This window comes from Felis catus, chromosome B4, assembly GCF_018350175.1.
Source record: "Felis catus isolate Fca126 chromosome B4, F.catus_Fca126_mat1.0, whole genome shotgun sequence".
NCBI classification, from domain to species: domain Eukaryota; kingdom Metazoa; phylum Chordata; class Mammalia; order Carnivora; family Felidae; genus Felis; species Felis catus.
This window is the reverse complement of record NC_058374.1, coordinates 100,051,665-100,078,989: the sequence shown is the minus strand read 5'-3', so window position 1 is coordinate 100,078,989 and position 27,325 is coordinate 100,051,665. Positions and strand designations below refer to the sequence as shown.

Sequence of the window (27,325 nt, the reverse complement as noted above, 5' to 3'; positions counted from 1 at the left end):
CTTCTACCTTTGTTCTTCCTTCGTTCTGAAAATTGTTTTGGTTATTTGGAGAGTTTTGTGGATCCATATGAATTTTAGGATTGTTTTTTCTACTTTTGTGAAATGTGCCTTTGAAATAATGATAGGGATTGCATTGTATCAATAGATGGCTTTGGATGCTATGGACATATAACTATTAATTCTTCTGATCCATGAACATGAGAGGTCTTTACACTTTTTTGTGTCTTGTTTGATTTCTTTCTTCAGTGTCTTACAGTGTTCAGTATTTAGATCTTTCACTTCCTTGGTTAAACTTATTCCTAAGGGGGGGTGCCTGGCTGGCTCAGTCAGTAGAGACTCTTGGTCTCAGGGTCGTGAGTTCAAGCACCACTTTGGCAGTAGAGCTTACTTGAAAAAAATAAAAATAAAATAAAGCCAATTCTCTAAAAAATGTTATTCTCGACTATTTTATTCTTTTTGATGCTATTATAAATGAGATTGATTTGTTTCTTTTTCAGATAGCTTATTGTGATATAGAAATGGAACTGATTTTTGTTTACTGATTTTTGTATCCTGCAAGTTTTACTGAATTTATTTATTAAGTCTATCAGGTTTTTAGATAGAGTGTTTAAGATTTTCTGTATACAAGATTATATCATCAGCAAACAGAGACACTTATTTTTCCTTTCCAATTTGGATGCCTTTCATTTCTTTTTCTTGCCTAATTGCTCTGGCTAGGACTTCTAATACTGTGCTGAACAGGAGAAGTGAGAATGGCCACCCTTGTGTTGTTCCTGATCTTACAAGGAAAACTTTCAGCCTTTCACCAATGAATATGATGTTACCTGTGGGTTTTTCATATATGGCCTTTATGTTGAAATGTGTGCCTTCTCTACCCAATTTGTTGAATTTTTAAAAATTTTTTCAGTTAGTCATGAAGAATGTTGAATTTTTTCAAATGCTTTTTCTGCAGCTATTGACATGATCATATGATTTTTGTCTTTCATTTTAGTAGTGTGGTATATAACGTTTGTTGATTTGCATATGTTGAACTATCCTTGCATCCTAGGGATAAATCCTATTGATCATTGTATATGATCTGTTTAATATGCTGTTGAATTCTGTTTACTAATATTTTGTTGAGGAATTTTGTATTTATAGTCATCAGGATATTGGCTGTTTTCTTTTATCCTTATCTTTGGTATCAGGATAATGCTAACCTCATTAAATAAGTTTGGGAGTGTTTCCTTCTCTTCAGTTTTTTTAAAAAGTTTGAGAAAAACTGGTGGTAATTCTTCAAAAATTTGGTAGAATTTATCCACGTAGGTGTTTAGTCTTAGACTCTTCTTAATTGAGGGCTTTTGATTATTGATTCAGTCTCCTTGTTATTTGGTCGGCTCAGATTTTCTGTTTTTTTATTTCTGCATTTCTTGCAGGTTGTTCAATTTTTTGGTGTATAATTGTTCATCTCAGTCTTTTATGATCCTTGCATTTCTGTGGTGTCTGTTGTACTGTCTCTTTTTTCATTTTTTTCTTTTTAATTTTATTTTTTCAAAAAGTTGGTTCTTAATTTCATTGGTCTTTATATTGTCTTTCTATTCTCTATTTACTTCACCTCTGATCTTTCTGCTAACTTTGGGCTTAGTTCTTATTTTTTCATTCTTTCAGTTGTAAAGTTAGGTTGTTGGAGATCATTTCTTTTTCTTAATTTAGGCATTTATCACTATAAACTTCTCTTTTACCACTACTTTTGCTGGATTCCATAAATTTTGGTACGTTGTATTTATATTTTCATTTACTTCAAGATATTTCTTTATTTCCCTGTTAATTTCCTTTTTGACTCATTGGTTTTTCAGGAGTCTGTTGTTTAAATTCTACATATTTGTGAATTTTCTAGTTCTCTTATTATTGGTTTATAGTTTCTTGCCTTTGTGGTTAGAAGAAACACTGGCGTGATTTCAGTCTTTTTAAATTTGTTAAGACCTGTTTTGTAACCTAAGATTTATCATGGAGAATGTTCCATGTGCACTTGAGAAGAATGTGTATTCTGCTGCTGTTGGGTGCAATGTTCTGTATATGTTTGTTAGGTCTATATATATTTGTTTATTTGTTATATATATATATTTATTTATTTGTTTATATATATGTATTTGTTTTGAAATATATATATAAGCCCAGTGTTTCCTTCTTGATTTTCTGTTTGGATGATTCATCCATGTTTGAAAGTGGGGTATTGTATTGCTGTCTGGTACTCTCTTCAGATTTGTTAGTGTTTTCTTAATATTCTTAGTTGCTTCAATGTTGGATGCATATATATTCACAGTTTTTAAATCCTTATGTTGAATTAACCCCTTTATCATCATATAATGACCTTTTTTTTTTTTTGTCTCTTGTTAAAGTTTTTGACTTCAAGTCTATTTTGTCTTATGTAACTGTAGCTACCTCTGCTCTCTTTTGGTTTCCATTTGCATGAGATGTTTTTCATTCCTTCTCTTTTGAGCTTATGTGTGTTCTTGAAGCTGAAGTGAGTCTTTTGTAGGCAGCATATAGTTGAGTCACTACAAAAAAAAATGTTTATTTATTTTGGTGGGTTGGGGGGAGCACAAGCAGGGGAGGGGCAGAGAGAGAGAGAGGGAGACAGACAGTCCCAAGTAGGCCCTGTGCTATTAGTGCAGAGCCTGATGCAGGGCTCAGTCTCACAAACCTTGAAATCATGACCCAAGCTGAAATGAAGAGTCAGATGCTTAACTGACTGAGCCACCCAGGCGCCTCATTTTTTTTTTTTTTTTAAATCAAGTCCACCACTCTGTGCTTTTCCATTGGGGTGTTTATTTACATTGAAAGTAATTATTGAGAGATAAGGACTTACTATTGCTATCTTGCTAATTGTTTTCTGGATATTTTATAGTTCCTTTGTTCCTTTCTTTCTCTCTTTGTAAATTGATGATTTTCCATAGTGGTACACCTTGATTACTTTGTCATTATTTTGTGTATACCTTCTATAGGTTTTTGTTTTGTGGTTACTCTGAGGCTTACCTGAAATATATTATAGATCTTATAGTCTATTTTAAGCTGATAACAACTTTGGTCTCATTAAAAAACAAAACAAAACAAAACTGCTCTTTCATTCCTCTCCCTCACATTTTGTGTTTTTGATACCACATTTTGCATCTTTTTATATTTTGTGTCCATTTACAAACTATTGTAGCTATAACTATTTTTGATATTTTTGTCCCTTAACCTTTACATTTGAGTTAATACACCACCATATTACAATATTAGAGTATTCTGTATTTGACTTCTTACTTGCCTTTACCAATGTACTCTTTATTTTCATAAATTTCCCTTATTACTAGTTAGTGTTTTTTCATTTCAGCTTGAAAAACTCCTTTCAGTATTTCTTGTAAGGCAGGTCTAGTGGTGAAGAACTTCTCAGGTTTTGATTGTTTGGGAAGGTCTTACCTTGTCTTCATTTCTGAAGGACAACTTTGCTGGGTAAAACATTCCTGATTGGCAATTTATTTCTTTCCATACTTTGAATATATCACCATTTTCTCCTGGTCTGCAAGGTTTCTGCTGAGAAATCCACTGCTAGACATTGGGATTCCCTTCTTTGCAAGAGTTTTGCTTCTCTTGGTGCTTTTAAAATTCTGTTTGATTTTGGGGCACCTGGATGGCTTAGTTGGTTGAGCTTCTGACTTTGGCTCAGGTCACATGATCTCATGGTCTGTGAGTTCAAGCCCCGTGTCGGGCTCTGTGCTGACAGCCTGGAGCCTGCTTCAGATTCTGTGTCTCCCTCTCTTTCTGACCCTCTCCTGTTCATGCTCTTTGTCTCAAAAATAAACATTACAAAAATTAAAATTCTCTTTGATTTTGGACCATTTTATTATAATGTGTTTTGGAGAACATTGTTTTAGATTGAAAATTTGGGTCAACTTGGATGTCCATATATCTTCCAAGTTTGAGGAATTCTCAGCCATTATTTCTTTGAATAAACTTTCTACTCTATTTTCCCCTACTTCTCTTTCGGGGACTCCCATAATGTGTACTTGATTCTCTTAATGGTGTCTTACAAGGCCCATTGATTTCTGCATACCTTTTCATTCTTCTTTCTTTCTTGCTCTTCTTTCTGCATAATTTCAAAAGATCTGTCTTCAAGCTCATTGGTTATTTCTTTTGCTGTGCCCTAGACTGCTGTTGAAGGTCTCTGTTGAAGTCTTCAGTTTAGTTATTATATTCTTCAGCTCCAAAATTTGTTCTTTTTTGTTTTCTGTTTCTCTCCTGGACTTCTCATCTTCTTGTATTATTTTCCTGACATTGTTAAATTGTTTTTCCGTTCTTTTGTAGCTCTCTGAGCATCTAAAGAGTGACTATTTTGAACTGTTGGGCAATTCCTGGATCTCCATTTCTTTAGGGCCACTCAGTTACTGGAGATTTACTGTATTCCTTTGGTTGAGCTGTGTTTTTTTGATATTTTGTGAGCCTTACAGCTTTGTGTCTGTGCATTTGAAGAATCTGTCACCCCTTCCTGATTTTATAGACTGACTTCAGTAAGGAAGACTTATCTGCAGGTGGGGCATACTGGAGCATGCTGTGTCCCTGAGTTTAGTGGCATACAGGCATGTGACAGCACTGGGTCCTCAGTGGCCATGTTGGCTCACTAGCTAAAGCCATTAGGGTCCACAGCATCAACAAATGTGTGGGTCTTTGGCTAGCTCTGTGGGAGATCTGTGGAGTCTTTGAAGACTATTGAGGTCCTCAGTAGGGCCTGCTGGTTCAGCAGCTAGAGTCCAGGGCAAGCAGTGGTAGTGGCTGGAACCTGTGGCTGGAACACCTTCAGCTGCAAGGGCCAGCTACAGGTGCAGCTAGTGGCAGGTGTGTTTGCAAACACACATGTAATGGTGGGGCTCAGGGCAGATAGATGGCTGCAGGGACCTTGGCTGTAGGTGTGCACTGTCATGCTTACTGTGTCTTGCTATGCATGCATGGCAGTGGAGGACAGTGATATTGTTGGACCTATGGCATGCAGGAGGCTAGCTGCAGGTGAGTTCAATGGCATAGGCCAGTGACATAAGATAGGGCCTGATTTGGACCCACAGCAGTTATGGTGGCTCTGGCTATTGGTGTGCTCTTCTTTAGTTACAGTCTCCTCCCAAACGTGCATGTACTTGTACATGGTAATAAAAGCTGGTACCAGATGTCAGGGCAGTCGTATGCAAGTACACAACTGGAGGGGCCAATCTGAACACATGCAAATCTTAGAGGTGAGCACTGGGGGTCTGGGCTGGTATCTTGCACTCAGCAGCCACAGAGGCCTGGGCTGGCTGCTGGTGTGGTTCCCAGGCTCTGGAGGGGACAGGTATCTGTGCTGACTGTTGGTTTTTTTCAATGGAGAAAGTTTCTAGGGTCCTCTGCACAGCAGGTCACTGGGCACTGTGGTTGCTTCCATTGTATGGCTGCTGGATAGCCCCTGCTTTTCTTCCTTGTTCCTAGCCATACCTATGTTCCTAGCCATGCCTATGTGTTTCAGTTTTTCCGGTCTCTACTTGGGTGAAATAGAAGCAGCCCCTTTGTGCAGTGCCCAGAAGGACTGGGGAACCTGATAGTTCACTTTGCTCTCCCTTTCCTGGCAAGGGGATCTCTTTCTAGCTAGGGAGTTCCCTCTTGTACTGAGCAATGCTGTCCTGGGGGAATGGGTGATGCAGGCAAAATAAAACTGTTTTCCTTCCCTTTTTGTGCAGTTATTCTCCATTTTTCTGTTTTGTTGCTGAAGTTTTTTAATGGACATAAGATCTCTCCTAAAGCTGTTTTTTGTTTACGGATAGCTAGATAGTACAAGGTGAAATGTTAGCGCAGAGTATTGTATCGGATAGTAGTGAAGTAGATAGGGATGAACAGACAGAAGACAATTCTCTATCGATGTCTTGTGTTTTTACGTATCTTGCAAGTTAAGTACTAACTGCCCTTTGTTCTGGACTATCTGTTTAAGGATGTTTTGGTAGTGAATAATCTTGGAAGACAGAGCTAGTGTCTTCCAAGGAAAGGGCAGGCATACTTATTACCATTATAAAAAATACGGATTTTCTAAGCTCAGAGTTCTCCTGCATTGTAACCCACAGTTCCTATAGGAATCTTTCTGGACCTGTGCACATGGCTTCCTTGGGACTTGGTAGGGCTTAGATAACTAGAAAAGATAGGAAAGGTAATGATAAACATTTAGGATTTTCTAAATTGATTGCTGTACAAGTATTTTTAAGTTTTCCTTCATTTGTAGAACTAACACTAGAGATCTCAAATAATATGTATCATACCTGTGATTTAAATAAGAAAGGTGATGCTCAACTTTAATATGCACATGTGTACTCAATGAAAATGCCTTTCCATTCGAAGCCTAGAGGTGTATGCGTGTGTGTGTATTTCACTTGTAATAAAATATTTAAGATGTATAAATATTGCTCTAATTACCTACTTGAACTTTTTTTTTTATGTAGGGTAAAAAGTTTTTAAGTGAATTTGAAAAAACTTAGAAAAATGTAATGTAGTTTTATTGATTGGTTGAGGTTATTGTAAGATGCCTCACATTCTTTTTTCCCCTATCTATAAATCACTCTGAAGATACTTCTAGTATGGACCTTAAAGTGGAGATGGTACCTTACAACTTATATTCTTTTGCAGTGCATTGCAGTGATTATGTCATTATATTTGGTATGGTGGTGTGGGATGACTTCAACTGGTATATGGATGAGCATTTTACCTTTTTAGAGTTATGTATTATGTGTATTAGGAAAATGGGAACTTGTGACTCAAATCAATAGATTTATGGGTTTTATTAGATAAGGCTAATTAGATTTAAAATAAAGACAAGTAAAAAAGTTAAGTAAATAACTGTATGCTGGTAGTAGTCCTGGCAGAAATTGTGAAGTTGGTATACGAATGGCTATTGAGAAACACTGATAGAAAAATAGTTAAGTTCATATCTGGCAGCATAATTATGTGGCTGATGGAGAAATAAACATTTTAAAAAATTCAGTTAATACTTTTGTGTGCTATATTTGTTAATAGAACCCAATGCTTTAATTATTTGTCTATTAATAGTAATATTCTTTTTAATATATACATCTGTTTTTTCCTTTTGTGTTATTTAAAACATCTGTCATCACACTGAAACATGTAGCACTCTGGCTATGCCAGGAATTTGTTGCAAGCTTCTTTGGATTCAAATTGAAGTAGTATATATAAGAACAGTTAGCAACAATGGAAGGCAGTATGAATAAACTTGAACAAAAAACTGATATAAAATTTACATATACTAAATTGCACAAATTGTAGGTGTACAGCTCAGTGAATGTTTACATATGTGTAAACCTAGGTTACCACCACTCGGGTCAGGCTACGAAACATTTCCCGTCCCTCAGTAGGTTCTCTCATGTCCCATCTTGTCAGTAACTCCCCCTCCAAAGATAATCACTTTACTCTAATTCTTAAGCTCCTAGAACAGTGGTTGGCACATAGTAAGTATTCAAAAATATTAGTTAATTAAATGAATGAGGCCTTAAGATTTTATATACTTGAAGGGATTTTTTTGTACATTATTATTAAACTTAACAGTTTGTCTTCCTTTTGTATTTTTTCCTACATAATTTTTACATATTTTTAAATGTTTAAAATGTTATAACATCTAACCATTTTCCTGTATTTCTTATGTACCTTTAAAGATAAGTTATTCATGCATTAGGTAAATATTCCATTTTCATTCCTCTTCTCATAGTTTAACGTAAAATGTTTGTCTTACTCGATCTGCAGTTAATTTTGTTGTGGTCCCAGTTTTTTTTCACTTTGAAAGTACACATTTTATTTTATTTTTTTACTTTTATTTTTTAAAGTTTGTTTATTTTGAGAGTGAGTGAGTGTGTGTGCATACAAGTAGGGCAGAGGCAGAGAGAGAGAGAGAGGGAGAGAGAGAATCCCAAGCAGGCTCCATGCTGTTAACACAGAGTCTGCTGCCAGGCATAAATCCACGAACCATGACTTCATGACCTGAGACAAAATCAAGAGCCAGACGCTTAACTGACTGAGCCACCCAGGTGCCCCGGAAGTAGACATTTTAAAGTTCACATAAGTCAAATAGTGGCTTAGGACCTTATCAGTGTACGTTAACCCTGTGACATTTTTTTTTCAGGTGTTAGTTTATTAAGAACTTTTCTTTCTCTTCTAAAACTTGAGGAGTTCTAGAACTACTTAATTTATGAGCAGTCCTTAAAAAGCAGCAAAGTTACAGTCCAGTTTACTTGAAAGATTTAAGATTTAACCTGTTAATAGGAAGGGGAGGATCTTTTGTGCACAAATGAGACAAGAGATCATTAGATTTAAATGATTCAGTGTGAATAAGTAGTGCATCATGGAAAGGGATCACAGTGCCACCATAATTGATTTCTTTCTAAATAGAACCAGTCAAACCTGTCATCTTTGAGGAAAGTTGATAGGTCTTGAATCTGATCTCTAATTAAGGTATTTCTAAATAGGAAGAAAGGAATCACACTGCTTTTTCCCACCAAATTAAGAAAAATTGTGGTAAAATACACATGATCTAAAATTTGCTGTCTTAACCATTTTTTTAAAAAATTATATATATGTTTATATGTATGTATGTATTTTAAGTAGGCTCCGTGCCCAGAATGGGGCTTGAACTCACAACCCTGAGATCAAGAGTTGCATGCTTTACCGGCTGAGCCAGCCAGGGTCCCTGGTCTTAACCATTTTAAGTGTATGATAGTTCAGTGCTTGTGCAGCCGTCACCACCATTCATCTCCAGAACAACTCATCTTGCAAAACCGAGAACTGTATACTATTAAACAGTAACTCTCTATTCCCCCTTCTCTCAGTTCCTGGCATCCTACCTTCTTCTTTGTCTCTATGATTTTGACTACTCATATAAGTGGAATCCTACAGTATTTGTGGGTTTTTTGTGACTGATTTATTTCATTTAGCATAATGTCTTCATGGTTCATGCATGTTGTAATATGTACCAGGATTTCCTTCTTCTTTAAGTCTGAATAATAGGCCACTGTATATACAATTTTGCTTAACCATTCTTCAGTGGACACTTAGATATTTTAGCTGTTGTGAATAATGTTGCTGTGAACATGGATGTGTGCAGGTACCTGTTCAAGACTCTGCTTAGAGTTCTTTTGAGTATACACAGAAGTGGAATTGCTGGATTATGTGGTAATTCTAGTTTCAATGTCTTTGAGGAACATCTATATTCTTTGTGACAGCATTTGTACCATTTGACATTCTCACCAAATGGTGCACAATGGTTCCAGTTTCAATACATTTGCCACACCACTTTATTTATTTATTTAGAGACAGAGAGAGTGCACACACACGTGAGCTGGGGAGTCGGGCAGAAGGAGAGAAGAGAGAGGATCTTAGTAGGCTCTTTGCCCCTGCCAGAGGGCTTGATCTCACAACCATGAGATCATGACCTGAGCCACAGTCAACAGTTGGATACTTAACCAACTGATCCACCCACATGCCCCCTGCCACACACCACTTTTAACAACTCATTTTGGTACGCAGAAGCATTAGCCTTGTTATTTACACTCCTTTACAGTCACAGCATGTTTGCATAATTAGGCATTGAATTTGGCCTCTGTGAAAACCCAAGGTGTGTATTATAAACAGTTAAGGATGTTACTCACACTATTTTAAGTGCTGATTTAGTAGGTGTAAGAAAGATTTGGACCTTGTTGTTGGATTCTTAAAGTACAAGAAATGCTTTTAGGAAGAAAATGGCAAATGAATAAGGTGATGGAAAGAAATATGTAGCTCTTTTTGCCTCACACATTATTTTTTTGACAACTTTCTTGTTCTGGAGAAGGAAAAACATCAAAATTTTACCCACTCTAATTGCTTCTCTTCCACATTACCTTGTGGCGAATAGAAATAGCTACTGAATGGACCCAAACCAATAGTTGATTTTCATTTCTTAAAACGTCTAACTAAATAGCATGTTTAAATGTCAGTTATCAAATTCAGAATACACGTTGCCCCCTTCCATCTTCTCACACTGCTCCTCTATCAGATTATTATCAATAATGTGAGATACTTACTATGCACTGTATTACTGGAAGTATGGGAGAATATGTGAGTGGCCTCCTGCCTAAGGGCTTATGCATATTCTCTGGTGAGAATGTGTTGCTGGCCATTCTTTACTTAGCTAACTGCCACTAATGCTTTAGGTCCCAACTTAAAACATTTTCTATGAGAAATTTTCCATAACCTCATGTAAAGTCGTTGAGGTCATGGACCATGGGTATTTTGTGTACTTTGGCTCTCCTAGGGGTAGTATAATGCTTGGCACTTACCATGCGCTCTGTATAAACTGTCTTTATGGGGCTTTGGATCTAAAATGAAGAAGGCAGATGTACTAGAAGCACTTTGAGTGCAAAGAGGAGGAAATACCTCTGTAATAGAGAAGAAGTGGAATCCATTTGGTCTTGTCTGTTCTTTTTTTAAAATTAGTGTGATATTAGTATGTATTTTTCAAGTGCATTAATTCATTTGAAAACATTTATAGTATCTGTTAATGCCAAGTAGTTTATCACAAAGCTTTTCAAAATGATTAAATTACCCATATTTTGGGTCTTGTAGCCTTTTGTTTTGAGTTGTTGTCTCAGAGATGTTTTATAGAACAGTATGTGGAAGGTAAGTAATAGGGGAAACTGATACTTTTTTCTTAGTGGTCTTTATTAAACTTATAAGCAAGCTCCTTGTATGTCATTTTGATTTTTTTAGGTTCTTGAAGCCAAATATTTGAAATTTACCATATTCATCTGCTTCAGAAAAAATAACCTTTTTGTGCTATATATACAATTAGATATCATTTACCATTCTTAAAACAGTTCAAGTTTCGGGGTGCATGGGTGGCTCAGTGGGTTAAGTGTCCAACTCTTGATTTCAGCTCAGGTCACGATCCCAGGGTTGTGGGATTGAGCCCCCTGTTGGGCTCTGTGCTGAGTGTGGAGCCTGCTTGAGATTCTCTCTCTCCCTCTGCCCCTCTGCCTTGCTTGCATGCTCTTTCCCTCTAAAATTAAAAACAAACAAACTAGAAAACAGTTTAAGTACCAGATGATAGAAGAATATAAATGAATACATCAACAAGTAGGTAATACTTACATTTAATATTTGTTATAGTATTTGATAAAACACTAATAACTTAGCTTTATCATTAGAATTTTAGCTATTAGATAATCAGCATAAAATGTTTTTAAGACCTAAATTTTTAAAATTGAAATTATTTCCAGAAGCATATTCTAGAGAGCGTAGAAATGGAACATTGATAACACTCAGAAACCTCCTTGTCCCATCCTTATCTTTATCCCCTACAGCTTCTTCAAAGATAAACCATTATCTAGATTTCTATGCCATTAGTTTGTCTTGTTTTTGAACCCTATACGAATTGGATAATTAGCCCCTTGACTTTCATACTGTCTTATGTAGGTATAAGTTTTCTCTGCAAAGTGGTCCTGTCTTTGGCTACTGGGAGCCCTTTTGAGGTGGCTCCTGAGTCTTCACTATATAACTCTGGTACACTTTCATAGCATTCTTGCTTGGATATGCAAGATACTGGAATGTAAGATACTCTAGGCTCACCTTGTACATTTGTTGTCTTAGACCTAGAATATGCCATTTCTCCAGGAAGCCCTGGTGTCTTTTAATGAGAAGTACTGGAGATCACAGACTGGGTGGTGGGTCTGGTTGCTACTAGGTGCTAATAGGTTGCTATTTCCTTTAAAACCTATAAAACTAGATATTTCACTTCAGAATAGTTTTTTTCTTGAAGTTTTAAAAGGGAAGTATGAATGTATAGTAAAAGGTATCTTATGCAGTTTTCTGCAGGTTGGCTTGATACTTTTAAGGAAGTATTGAGCTCTATCCATACGTTCTTCCCTGTATCCAACTGTGCAAAATGTCCAGGGATTTATATGTGATAGAGTCTTGCTGTAACCAAAGTTTATTTATTTTTAAACTAGGCAGTTACATTTCTGATATATTCCTTTCCCACATATATTTTTTTAGGCGGATTGTAAACTGTATAGTAATTTATTTGAGATTACTTCAGTTCTTTTTTGTTTGTTTTTGTAGAATTAAGTATAGATTGGGAGATGATGTAAACTAGTTGTGTTTGTCACTAAGTCCAAAGCCAAATAGATGAATCTCAAAAAAAAAAAAAAATGATAACTTAAGTTCAAAATAGTCTGCATAAATTAAAAAAGCCATTAGATTATAAGATTTATAAAAGATTTTGCATTAATTAGTTCTAGTTAGGATTATTTATATATTCTATTTCTGGTAGTTAATTTGTTTTATTTAATATAAAAAGGCTTTGCAAAGTGTTTTGTTTTGTTTTTGCTTTTTGTATTCTTACTCTACTGCCTCCAAAAATCTGAGTTTAATATCCTTATGTGTTTTTATAGGTAACATCATGCATGTAGCTTTGTCATAGGCTCATTATGTTGTAGCGTACTAGTCAGTTTATTTTGCTTTCTTTCAGCTAGGACAGGAATGATGATTATTGTTCTATATATGTCCAGAATCCAGAATAGTGTCTCTACGTGACAAGAAGTAAATAAATATTTGATGAATGTATTTTGAGCTCTACAAAGGGCATAGAATTGATCGTGAAGCAACATAAGTAAAGGCTTATAAGCCATAAGTTTTATGAATTATATTAATGGTTGGTATATTAATGGTTGGTCTAGAGAAATTGGGAAATAGAATTTGGTTCATAACTTGCTAGAAATTTGGTAGTAGTGATTTTCTGTTTTTCATTGAACTTAGTCCAACGCTGTTGGTTTTCCTCTGGGCAAATTGCTAATGGTATTGTTTTGGCTGAACTCTATATATTGTGTATTTCATCATCATCATTGTTGTTCTTGTTATTTTTAGAGGGGAAGGAATTTTAACATAATTCATAGGTGCCAAAATATTATTACACTGTAAGAAATGTATATATTACACTATCTTGCAATAATTTAGATGAAAGCCATTTGGATATATCAGACTGCTCTAATTGAGCAATTCACTTACATGATTTTCATTTTTTGTCAAAGTACTTTTTTTTTTTTAAGTTTTATTTAACTAATCTCTATGCCCCATGTGGGGCTTGAACTCACAACCCGCAGATCAAGAGTCACATGCTCTTCTGATTGAGCCAGCCAGGCATCCTTGTCAAAGTACTTATGAATAGGATGTTGGTGCTGGCGTGCTTTTTGGGAACTATCACATTTGTGTAATGAATTTCTCATATTAGGCTTACCTTAAGGATTTGACTTAGTGTAAATACTGTAGATTAGTTCAGACTAACTAAACCAAAATGTTTTTCTGTTTTGTTTTGTTTTTTGAAAGAGTGAGAACAGGGGAGGGGCGGAGAGAGACAGGGAATCCCAGACAGGCTCCACGCTGTCAGCTCAAAGCCCAACACTGAGCTCCATCTCAGGAACGCTGAGATCATGACCTGAGCCGAAATCCAGAGCCAGAGGCTTAACTGATGGAGGTACCCAGGCACCCCAAACCAAATTGTTTTTATTTGCAACCTATTATTGCCAACTTGGCAGTGAGTGAAATTAAAATTCTTGAATCCAATCCTACTTTTCGGTGTGTTATTCTTTGGAAGTATGGTGTATTCATTGATAAGCATTCTTGCTTTTGAGAATTTTTGTTTTTGCTACATTTTTAACAAAACAAAAAACCTTGGGGGCATCCTATGAGATCGTACCAATCGTACACAACCTGTCAATGCCTTCAGAAGCAGCCATCATTCATTATAGCATCAGAAGGTTGTTACGATTAAATGACATGTGTTAAAGATGTTAGCTTTGCTTAGTGGCTGATCATTCCTTTTTTCTGTGACTGAAATAGCAATTTAAGCCCAAAATAGAGAAGAATTATAAAAATTACCTTTTCTAGGAACTTTTTTAGTTTAAGTGTAGACAACGAGGCACCAGGTTTCCAAACAACATCTGAAGTACTGATAACAAAAAGAACAAAAGAGAGAACAAAGTCTTCTTTAAACTTTGAATTTAGCTAGTATTTATGTTTAAATTTGGATGCAGGCCTAGCTCTAGCCTGGCAATTTGGAGAAAGGAGCCTTCAGGATTTTGATACATTGTACTCTTCTGCAAAAAAAAATTATTAGACTTTCTTTTTGATTATAGTAGTAACATACACTGTTGAAAATTTTTTTAAGTGTCAGGAGAGATTGCCTTTCTTCTCAACCTATTCCCTAGGGCCTCCTGCCATTAAATTTGTGTTTAATTACCATTTTAACTTAAAAAACTAAACTTTGTAATTCTTAGACTTATTATCACTTAAACATCTTTTGACTTTCACCTCTGAACGATGGGAAAATTATTGTGCTTATACTTTAGGCCACTAGTCAGTCAACCTTTCCTCTAGGATTTTTGTTTTATATTTTTAGTTGTAATCTTTGGCTTGAAAGAAAATACTAAAAACTTGTTTCTTGACTTATTAGCAGTGTCTCTTATCTCAACTTCTTGTTATCAAAGGTAAGGAATTTAGGGCACTTATCCTTAATTTTATCTTTCTTTTCCTGCTTCCTAATTCCTTAAATTTTTTTTTAATGTTTATTCTTATTTTAGAGAAAGAGAGAGACAGAGTGAATGGAGGAGGGGCAGAGAGAGAAAGAGGGAGACACAGAATCTGAAACAGGCTAGGTAGGCTCTGAGCTGTCAACACAGGGCTCAAACTCTGAACGGCCAGATCATGACCTGTGCCAAAGTCGGATGCTTAACTAACTGAGCCACTCAGGTGCCCCCCCCACTTTTTAAAAAGTCATGTTATGATTTGACTTTTACTGTGTGTGTGTGTGTGTGTGTGTGTGTGTGTGTGTGTGTGTGTGTGTATCTATCTTCTTTGCCTTTTATATTAGTTAATTCAGTCTTTACATAAACTATATGAGTAGTTCTGCAAATTGAAATGGGATTCATTCTATAAATATTGATCCTTTAAAATTGAAGTACCTCAGAGATCTGACCTTGGTCCTTTTTTCTGTCTGCACAGATTCCCAGGAGATATCATCCAGTCTCATGGTTTTAAATTTTAAATTTGGGGGGTAGGGTTGTGGAAGAGTATAAAAATGCTAAGCTTTACAATTGGATCAAACTTATCAACTTAAAATAGACTGCTGTAGTTAGAAGTTGTTATATGTAAGCCTCATGATAACCACAAAGCAAAAAATGATAGTAAATGCACAAAAGATGAAAAGAATACAAGCATACCATTAAAACAAAGTTACCAAACCACAAAGGAAGAGTAAGAGAAGAGAGGAATTATGAAAATAGTCAGAAAACCATTAACAAAATGGTAGTAGGCACAATACTTATCAATAATTATTTTTAAAAAATTAAAAAAGTGATTATTTTAAATGTAATTGGATTAAATTCTCCAAAGATTGGAGAGTGGCTGAATAGATTTAAAAAAAAAAAAAACAAAAACAAAATACAAGACCCATCTGCATGCTGCCGTAAGAGACTCACTTTAGATGTTAGGACACACAGAGTCTGAAAGGGAAGGGATGGAAAAAGGTATTCCATGCAAATGGAAACTAAAAACTGGAGTAGCTATACTTAGACAGAATAGACTTTAAAACAAAAAGTGTAATAAGACAAAGATGAGTATTATATAATGATAAAGGGATCAATCCAACAGGAGGATGTAACATTTATGAATATTTATACACCAACATGAGAGCACTTAAGTATGTAAAAGGCAACTATTAACAAGACCTAAAGAGAAGTAGAGAGCAATACGATAATAAGGGACTTTAATACTCCAATATCAATGGATGGATGATCTAGACAGAAAATCAATAGGAAAACATTGCCCTTAAACATTTTAGACCAGATGGGATTAGTAGACATATAGAACATTCCATCCAAAAGCAACAGAATGCACATTCTTCTCAAGTACGCATGGAACATTCTCCAAAATCAATCATATGTTAGACTATAAAACAAGTCTTAATCAATTTAAGAGTATTGAAATCATATGAAGCATTATTTTTATCACAGTGGTTAGAAACCAGAAATTATTTACATGAAGAAAACTGGAAAATTTACAAATATGTGGAGATTAAACAACATGCTACTGACTGACCATTTGAGTCAAGGAGAAATTTTAAAAAATACCTCAAGGGGCACCTGGGTGGCTCAGTTGGTTGAACGTCCAACTTTGGCTCAGGTCATGATCTCATGGTTCATGAGTTCGAGCCCCATGTGAGGCTCTGTGCTGACAGCTGGGAGCCTGGAGCCTGCTTCGGATTCTGTGTCTCCCTCTCTCTCTGCCCCTCCCCCACTTGAACTTTCTCCTCTCTCTTTCTAAAATAAATAAATACTTAAAAAAAAATTTTAAATTAAAAAATACCTAAGAGAAACAAAAACAGAAATATACCAAAATTTGTGGGATGCAGCAAGTCATTCCAAGAGAGAAGTTCATAGTGATAAACGCCTCACTGAAGAAATAAGAAAAAATCTCATATAAACAACCTAACTTTACACTTAAGGAAACAGAAAAAGAACAAAGTAAGCCCAAAACTAGTAGAAGGAAGGAACTAACAGATTAGGGCGGAAATAATGAAATGGAGACTAAAAAGACAGTAGAAAAGATCATTGAAACTAAGAGCTGCATCTTTGAAAAGATCAACAAAATTGGCAAGCCTTTAGCTAAACTTACTAAGAAAAAAAAAAGACTCAAATAAATAAAATTAGAAATGAAAGAGGAGAAATTACAACTGACACCACAGAAATACAAAGGATTGTAAGAGACTACCAGGAACAATTATAATTATATGCCAACAAATTGGACGATCTAGAAAAAAAAATGAATACATTTCTAAAAATATACAAGCTACCAAGACTAAATCCTAATGAAATAGAATATCTGAACAGATCAGTTGCTAGTAAAGAGATCAAATTAGTGATTTAAAAACTTCCTACCAACAAAAGTCCAAGATCAGATGGCTTCACTTGTATATTCTACCAAACATTCAAAGAAGAGTTAATGTCAATCCTTCTCAAACTCTTCCAAAGTATAGGAGAGGACTCTTCCCCAAATTCATTTTATATGGCCAGCATTGCCCTGATACCAAAACCAGACAAAGATGCCACAAGAAAAAAATTACAGGCCAATATCCCTGATGAACATAGATGCAAAAATCCTCAAAAAAATATTAGCAAACTGAAATAATACATCACAAGGATCATACACTATCATCAAGTGGGTTTATTCTAGGGCTGCAAGAATGGTTTAACATCTACAAATCAGTCACTGTGATACACCATATTAATAAACTCCAGTATACAAATCATATGGTCATTTCCATAGATGCAGAAAAAGTGTTTGACAAAGTTCAGCATCCGTTTAATCTCAACATGCAGATATAGAGGGAATGTACCTCAGTATAATAAAGGCCATATATGACAAACCCACAGCTAACATCTTGTTTGGTGGTGAAAAGCTGAAAGCTTTCCCCCTAAGATCAGCAACAAGACAAGGATGTCCATTGTTGCCCTTTTATTTAATATAGCATGGGAAGGTACAGTTAAGTGAAAATTATATTGGCAGGAAATCCATATTTCCAGGCAGTGATGGTCAAGGAAGGCATAGTATTTGTTTTAATCATAAATTGGGATAAAGTCAAGAAAACATTAATTAAAATCATCAAAAGCTATACGTACAACACACACATATATGCACATACATCTGTGCTTCAGATTAACCTAGGTGTAGAACCAACATAATACATGTAGGCATGAAGTCAGGGGAACGAAATAGAGGAGATGAAGCATGAATATTTAAGAAAATTTCCAATGGAGGTAAAATAGAGGAGGGTAGCTTTTAGGGAGGTAGGACTGAGAAAGGCCTTTTTAACAATCAGTGGGGTTTGAGCATTGGGGACAAGCAGAAGGACTGACAGGACAAGTTCTTGATATATAAATAAAGGCTTTTACTATCATTAGGTACTAGAAGGGATAGCTCAGAAAGCATAGGTAGAAAACTTAGTCACAGAAAGGATGGTGGCTGATAGAAGAAATCCAAAATGGGAGCTTATAAAATTGCTCTACTAAAAGCAGTTGTGTATGTTATTGAATGTGTTTCTTTGTGTTAGCAAAGATTCTGTGCAGGTTACCTTAAATGAGTGGTCAGAACTCAAGCACTTATAGAACCTAGGCAGGTAGCAAAAAATGAGGGAAGCAATGAAAAGTACAGATGCAAATATTGTGTGAGAGGTGGGTGCAAACTGGAGAATGTTTACCTGTGTCAAGTAGTTGGCTGCTGCTCAGCTGTAATCAGTCATTCCTCAGTGTTGCCACATTTTCCATAGTGTTAGGACTAGTCTTGAAACTCCATTGTTATGTATACATTTTGAAATACTGGTTTGGAAAGAAGAACCAAAACCACAGCCAGTTGCCTTACATTTTGTGACTTCTGTTTTACATATTCCTTGTCATGTATGGTTTTGTTACTGTTTTGTTTTCATAAAGCTTTCGAGAGCTGCCTATTGCTAAAGTATAAAATACTCCTCATGGAATCAAATCTCCTCATTATAAACTTACTGCAAAACCAAATACTGGTTTAAAAAAGTCATTTGAGAAGTATAGTATCTATATGCTATTCACAGGCTAACAAACATTTATCACATACCTGATACCAAGAATACATTCATGTCTTTAAAAACTAAACGTGTTCAAAAACTTTACCCCTCATTTTGCTATCTGAATCTTCACGGTGCTATATTTTTTCCAACTGCTTGCTCAACATACCCACTTGAATATCAAATAGACCTCTCAAACTTAACATGCCCCAAACCAAACACCTGTTTATCCCCTCCCAAATTCCCCCAAAGAAAAAAACCTTACTTTCCCATCTGTCTTCTTCTTGTCTGATGGCCACCTTTTCAGTCCTTCAGGCCTTATCTCTGTGATCATATCTCTTGCTGCTCTTTATCCCCTTTGCTCACATTGTTCTAGCCACATGGTTTTCTTGCTTTTCCTCAGACTTACAAGTTAGTCACTTACAACATTTGCACTGGCTATTTCCTCTGATCTGAAAACTTTTTCAGATATCTACGTGGCTATTTTCCTCCCTACTTCAAATCTTCAGTCAAATGTCATCTTTTCAATGAGACCTTCCATAAATATCTGACTTAAAATTGTAACCCTTTCCTCCCTGGTTTTTCTTAGCCTGCTTTATTTTTTTCTCCTAGTATCACCTTTTTTTTTTTTTTCTTTTTTGAGGGAGAGAGGGAGAGAGCGTGCGCGTGCGTGTGTGTGTGTGTGTGTGTGTGTGTGTAAGGGAGAGAGAGAGCACCAGAGAAGGGCAGGGGAAGAAGGAGAGAGAGAGAGAGAGGGAGAAAGAGAGAAAGAGAGAATATGAATCCCAGGCAGACTCCACACCCAGCTTGGAGCCTGATGCAGGGCTTGATCTCACAATCGTGAGATCATGACCTGAGCCAAAATCAAGAGTTGGATGCTTGGCTGACTGAGCCACCAAGCCTCTCCTCATAGCATCACTTTCTAACATATAACTTTTAATTTATTGTATTTATTGTTTTGTCTCCTAGTATATAAGCTCCATGAGAGTAGGGCTTTGTTTTGTTTATTGATGTATTTTTATTTTACATAATTTTTAAAAATATATATGTTTGACAGAGAGAGTGGGGGAGGGGCAGAGAGAGAGAGGGAGACAGAGAATCCAAAGCAGGCTCTGCAGTATAAGTGCAAAACTTGATGTGGGACTTGAACTCACAAACTGTGAGATCATGACCTGAGCTGAAGTCAGATGCTCAACTGACTAAGCCACCTGGGCATCTCTATTTTAATTTTATTTTATAGATCTAATTGGCTTTATTAAATGATTTATGAATCAGGCAGTATCCCATCTACCAAGTAGAGGGGAACTCCTTCATTGATGCATTTTAAGTGCCTAATATAATATCTAGTAATAAAGGAATCCTTAGAATGGAATGGATAAGATGAAAAAATTGGTAAAATTAAAAAAAAATTTTATATTTACTTATTTTTGAGAGAGAGAGAGAGAGAGATAGAACAGACAGAGCATGAGCAGGGGAGGGTCAGAGAGAGAGAGGGAGACACAGAATCCAAAGCAGGCTGTGGGCTCTGAGCTGTCAGCACAGAGCCTGATGCGGGCTCAAACCCACGAACTGTGAGATCATTACCTGAGCTGAAGTTGGACACTTAACTGACTGGGCCACCCCGGCTCCCCAGTAAAATATTTTTGAAGTTGAAGCTTCCAGTGGGTGTCTTATCGTTTTGTTTTTAATATTGCCAATTTCTAGAATATGTGTGTCAGTATTCAAATATGAATTATAGTGTGCATCACATAGACATAAATAATTTTTGTATCATCTGTTTTGGATTATTTTTTATTCATACAGGTAATTGAAGTGACAGTTTAGTGCAACAAATGTTTATCAAATGTCTGCCATGAACCAGCACTGGGTAGACAGATCAGTAAAATGCAGTCTTTGTCCCTGAAGAGAATTAGGTCATGAGAATAAATAATTATGGTGCATTGTAATACATATAGTGGGGAAGTATACTTAAGGTTTATAAACTGCAAGTTCACTTAGCTTGGGCTAATTGTATTGTTTATATGAGAGAAACCAAATGACAGCCCTCCAAAGCCCAGTTAAGAAGTATTTTCACCAGCATTTACACTTCAGTGAAGCTTTTTTATACTTGCAGAAACAAAATGATTTTAGAACTTCAAGAAATGACTAGAATTCTGCTGACTTGTTGATTTTGGTTTCGTTAGCTCTTTTAAGGAAGAATTATTAGAGAGTTTATTAGAGGCTTTTGAATATATGTAGTTTTATATGATAAGAGTTCAGCTTGGGGGCACACGGGTAGCCCAATCGGTTGAGCGTCTTGACTCTTGATTTTGGCTCAGGTTATGATCTCGCATTTGGTGAGATCTGAGCCCCGCGTCAGGCTTTACACTGACAGCATGGTGTCTGCTTGGGATTCTCTCTCTCCCTCTCTACCCCTCTCCCATTTGTGCTTGCTCTCTCTCTCAAAATAAGTACACATTAAAAAAAAAAAAAAAGACTTCAACTTGGAGGTTTTGTTTACAAAGTTCGGAAGAAAAAGACTTGTGCAAAATAAAAATAACTATGAAGTAATACATGTTCATTGTAAAATTGGGAAAATGCAGAGTATTTTATCAATAATGTTCTGTAATTTGCCTTTTCCACCTAATGTGGCCTTCTCTCTATATGAAGTAAATACATAAAGAGTATGTAAAAACACCTTCTTCATTTTTAGAAGTTGCTGCCATGATGTTCCATTGTATGTATATAGTATAATTTAAGCAAACTCCTAATGATTGACATTAAGGTTGTTCCAGTTCTTCTCATCATATCTGTTACTTTGTTGGATGTATTTATATATCTTTGTATATTTATATAAACAAGTACATATGGCATAATTATTAGCCTCTAAATTACTGGATTAAAGTGTACATATTTTAAATTATCTTTCTAAAAATTGTTATGATTTATATTCTTCTCACACAAGTATGAGAATACCTGTTTTCCTACATTCTTGTCAGTGTTGGATATTAGCACACTTTTTAAAAGTTTTTGCCAATATAATCATGAAAAAAGAACATTTTATTTCCTTAATTGTAAAGTAGATTTAAACATCTTTTTCAACATTGAACAGTCTTATGCCTGTAACCTTGCTCTTGCTATGCCTCTTCACTCTTGCTATTGTCTGTCCTTCTTCCATTTTTCTCTGAATCTTCACCATTCTTCAAGGCCCATGTCAAAATCTGTTTTTCCCATTATTGGATTTCCCAATTACCTCAGCCTAAAATAATTTCTCTCTCCTAAAATACTTAATCCTTTTTTTCTCATTTATCACAGTTTTATACTAGTCCTAATACATGTAATTTTTTTCTTCTAGGATTTCCATATTTACAGGATGGCTAAAGATTAATGGAAAGAGAAGCGTAAACTTACCTTCTTTCACTATGGATGCAGGTTTGGCTGATGGAGAACCTGATCAAACTTCGGTGAGTGGTTCAAATACAGCATAATAAGGTACTATCATCTAGCTGTAAAGTGTTTGATACAAGCCATCGTTTTATTTTAAAAATGTATTTAAAACAAACTTAAAAGAATTTTAAAGTAACACTTTAACTCCTATGCTCATATGAAAATGACATATTTTAAAACTTATTGAAGCATAACCCTGATATTTCTGTCCTATATCTTTCTCTGCTTACTTATATTGACTTGGTTCCAGCTCTTGGGACGGTAGGTTCTTTGGGTTAATGCAGAGGCCGATTTTTCTGTGTTTCATATTGCTGTGGAATTGAAAGTTACTATTATATTGAGATGTTTATAAATTTTAATTTAGTGAATGCCCTTCGTTCAGGCTCAAATGTAAGAATAGTCTAATGATTGATAGCAAAATGCACTTTTGTTTACTTGTGTTACTTTGTTCCCAGCCTTTTTTGAATTTCTGGTTTAAACTTGTTTTAGTTTCTTAAAGGGTCAAAAAAAGTTAAACTTTAAAATAATTTGTTAATAGAAAATAAAATGGACCTGGGAGTAATTTGTTTTATGAAGGTTATTATCATAGCGATTATAAAAGGAAAACTGATGGTAGCTTATTTTATTTTCGCTAGGATTTCAGCAAAAAGTTAAGATTAAAGCCTTCTCTTAGAACATGTTTACTTTGCCATAAATATTTTATTTAAAACTAATGGCTTTCTTAACTTCTTTTAGCTGAAATATTTTTAATCTCTTAGTGATAATAAAAATGCCAGTAGTAACAACAGTTGCTATTCTCTAAGTGTATACTTTGTCAGACTGTCCTCACAACAGCCATTAAAGGTAGGTATTTGTTTATCCTTACTTTTATAGATAGAGAAATGGGCTCTAAGCTGGAGGTTAATTATCTTCTCTAAGAGCTCACAGCTTAAGAGGTGTCTCTGAGTACTTTGCCACTAATGTGTTGACTCCGTACCTGTCTTTCTGAATAGAATTGCTTTAAATTTGTTATCTTTTAAACTAATATCTAAACAGGTAGTATTAAATTCTGTACTGAACACTGGTGCTGTATTAATAAAGTTTTATTCATTTTTAATCTAATTCCTGTTGATACTGAGAGGTTTGAGCAAGGTATTTAAAAAGCAATGAGACAATTTTCTTTGTCTTCATTAAGTTTCTGTGAAATATTGTAGCTTATTTTAGGGAGAATACTACCAATAATTTCATTGTAAACTACTGAAATATTCTGTTTTTGAAACTAATCTTGAGAGTTACTTTTGAATTACCTATTTATAAAATATCACCTTTGAACTGCACAGCCTAAGCTGGTTACTGATTAGATCTAGGAGAAGTGGATAAGAACATGGGCTCTGTAGACATTTAGCTGCATGTTAAAATCTAACCTCGGTTGCTTAGTTGTATAACTTGGGTAATTAATTAAATTCTCCAGGTTTTCATTTTTTTCATCTATTATATAAAGGTGATAGTAATATCTACCTTCTAGAGTTGTTTTAAGTTATAATTGAGATAAGATATCTATAAAGTGCCTATTACAAAATCAGAGACATTATAAATATCCAATAAATAAAAGCTACTACTGTTGATATAACTAGCTATATTAACCCTTCTCTCCAAAAAGGTAAATACAAGGCAGGAGAGGCAATAAAACATTGAAAAAAGCCTAGACTATTCAGTAATTTTGGCTTTATACTTTCTCAGAATCTCAGTTTTTCTTCCTAAAATGTTGAGACAAATATTTTACTACAATAGAAAAATATATAGGCAGGCATACTCATTCTGACTACTTGATAGGGACAGTATGATCTAGTGAAACCGGAAAGTTCTTTGAAAATATGAGCAGCATGTCAGTATGAGTTACTAGTGTTCTTAAAAATTGCATGCACTGGTTTTTAAAATATTAGTAAACTTTTTTTTTTAATTTTTAAAATTTTATTTAAATCCCAGTTAGCATATAGTGTAATAATGACTTCAGGATTAGAATTTAGTGATTCATCACTTACATATAACACCCAGTGCTCATCCCAACAAGTGCCCTCCTTAATGGCCATCATCTATCCCACCTCCACATCCGACACCCCTCCAGCAACCCTCAGTTTGTTCTCTGTATAAGAGACTCTATGGTTTGCCTCCCTCTGTTTTTCTTGTTTTTGCTTCCCTTCCCCTATGTTCATCTGTTTTGTTTCTTAAATTCCACATATGAGTGAAATCCTGTATTTGTCTTTCTCTGATTTTGCTTAGCATAATACACTTTAGTGCCATCCATGTTGTTGCAAATGGCAAGATTTCATTCTTTTTGATTGCCGAGTAATATACTCCATTGTATATATATATACACCACATCTTCTTTATCCATTCATCAGCTGGTGGACATTTGGGCTCTTTCCTTACTTTGGCTATTGTCGATAGTGCTGCTCTAAACATTGGGGTACATGTGCCCCTTCGAATCAGCATTTTTTTTTTTAATCCATTGGATAAATACCTAGTAGTGCAATTGCTGGGCCTTGGGTAGCTCTGATTTTAATTGTTTGAGGAACCTCCATACTGTTCTCCAGAATAGCTGCACGAGTTTGCATTCCCATTAGGGCAAAAGCATTCCCCTTTCTCCACATCCTTGCCAACATCTGTTGCCCAAGTTGTTAATTTAGCCATTCTGACAGGTGTGAGTGGTATCTCATTGTGGTTTTAATTTGTATTTCCCTGATGATGAGTGATGTTGAGCACCTTTGCGTGTGTCTGCTAGCCATCTGGATGTCTTCTTTGGAAAAGTGTCTTTTTATGTCTTTTGCCATTTCTTCACTGGATTATTTGTTTTTGAATGTTGGGTTTGTTCAGTCCTTTATAGATTTTGGATACTAAGCCTTTATCTGATATGTCATTTGCAAATATCTTCTCTCATTCTGTTAGTTGCGTTTTAGTTTTGCTGATTGTTTCCTTTGCTGTGCAGAAGACTTTTATCTTGATGAGGTCCCAGTAGTTCATTTTTGCTTTTGCTTTTGCTTCATTCATCCCTTGCCTCCAGATATATGTCATATAAGAAGTTGCTGCAGCCAAGGTCAAAGAGGTGGTTGCCTGTTTTCTCCTCTAGGATCTTTATGGTTTTCTGTCTTACATTTAGGTCTTTCACTCATTTTGAGTTTATTTTTGTGTATGGTGTAAGAAAGTGGTCCAGGTTCATTCCTCTGCATGTTGATGCACAGTTTTCTCAATACCATTTGCTGAATGCTCAATACCATTTTACCCCCCACTGGATGTTCCTTCCTGCTTTGTCAAAGATTATTTGGCCAGAGATCTTCTTCTATGAAGTAATAAAATAACTAGAAATTTTAGTCACCAGTTGGTCATGTACATACTCATTCTCTCTCATATTAATACAGCTCTGTCTCTTTCCAATAGCTGCTCGCTAAGTATAAGAATTTGCATTTTAATTACACATTCATGAATGGTGTTATCTTGAACTTTTTATTATAGAAAATTTCAAATATATTTAGAAAAGGATGGACTAATATAATGAATCCTCATGTACCCATCACTTCAACAATTATTATTTCAGGTCAGTTTTGTTTCATCTATAGTCCCACCTTCCCACTCCATATTTTTTTTGAAGCAAATAATGGACAAATCATTTCATTTGTAAGTATTTCAGTATGTATCTCTAAAATCTAAAGACTTTTCTTTAAACTTTAACCATAAACAACATTAGAATCCTAAAAATGAGTAATTCTTTAGTCACATAACTAATCGATGCTTAAACTTTCCTGATTGTCTCCTAAATATTTTTTTATAATTTTTATGTTGGACTTGGTTGATAAGTCACTGAGATTTTTTTAATCTTTTAAGTTTCCCTTGCATCTCTTTTTAACTTTTCCTTTTCAACTTATTGAAATACATAAATAAGGTAGTTTGTCTTGTTAAATTACCCACAATGTGGATTTCCCCTATGGTGATTATTTCATGTGTTAATCAGTCTCTTATGTTTGTTGCAAATTGGTCATTAGAATGAACGGCTTCCTCAAATTCAGGTTCAATTTTTTTTTTTTTTTGACAAGAATATATTAAGAGTATTGTGTGTTACCATCAGGAGGCATATGATGTCAGTCATTCTTCTTGTATTAATAGCAGCCATTGATGATCATTGCCTAGATATGTTAATTCACTAAGGTATAAATTAATATCCTAACTGGTTTACAAAAATGGGGGCTTGAGAGAATAACTGACTCGTCCATACTTTTTTTTTTGATTAATTTTTTTTTAATGCTTACTTTTGAGAGAGAGAGAGAGTGAGTAGGGGAAGGGCAGAGAGAGTGTGAGTGGGGGAAGGGCAGAGAGAGAGAGAGACACACACACACACACACACACACACACACACACACACACAGACACAGACTCAGAAGCAGGCTCCACGCCCTACAGCGCTGCACATGGGGCTTGAACTCCCGAACAGTGAGATCATGACCTGAGCCAAATTCTGAGGCTTAGTGACTGACCCACCCAGGCGCTCCTAGTCCATACTTTTCAAGCAAACAAACTAGCCAACCTATATTTTGTTAGGTATTTTGTCTTCTAGACTATGAATCTTTTTGCCATTTTACAACTTTATTGAAACTTCTAAAAGGAGACAGTTTTTAAAAGGATAAAACAATTTGATAAGTATACTTTATGCTTTATTATCTTCTTTAACTTATGAAAGTTAGAAATTAGTACTTAAATATTTGTAATGTTTGAACTTCCTGAGTGGGGAAAATATGACTCAGTTATTTTTTTTTCTTTCTTTTTTTTTTTTTTTTAACATTTATTCATTTTTGAGAGACAGAGTATGCGTGGGGGAGGAGCAGAGAGAGGGAGACACAGAATCCAAAGCAGGCTCTAGGCTCTCAGCTGTCAGCACAGAGCCCGATGTGGGGCTCTAACTCACCACAAGATCATGACCTGAGCCAAAGTCAGATGCTTAACAACTGAGCCACCCAGGTGCCCCTCACTTAGTTATTTCTTATTGTATGAATGCTTAGATTCTTATTATATCTTTTTTTTTGATTTGCTAAGTATTCTTGTACTTATTAGAAACTTGAATAATATAATGTGAAAAATTTGCAGATATAATGGAACTGTAATAAACTCTAATGGGAGTCAGAGAAAGAGTTATCTTTGAAAAAGAAAAATAAACAGTGATCTACACAGTACATTAGCAGAATTCTAACCCAGTAATCTTTTGTATTTCCTTTATGT

General features: G+C 35.3%; 1 protein-coding gene across 9 annotated transcripts in view; it reads left to right on the top strand.

The window, feature by feature from the left end:
* OSBPL8 (oxysterol binding protein like 8) overlaps positions 1-27,325 on the top strand; it is a 153,887-nt gene that overhangs the window by 25,884 nt on the left and 100,678 nt on the right. For 7 of the 9 annotated variants that reach the window (XM_023257268.1, XM_023257267.2, XM_023257264.1 and 4 more), the window contains one exon: positions 21,990-22,098. In XM_023257268.1, coding sequence (XP_023113036.1) covers positions 22,057-22,098 — 42 coding nt within the window. In that variant the 5' untranslated portion in view covers positions 21,990-22,056. Of the gene's footprint in view, positions 1-21,989; positions 22,099-22,176; positions 22,925-27,325 lie in introns of those variants that run through there. The other 2 variants (XM_023257269.2, XM_045062090.1) reach the window with 2 other exon arrangements.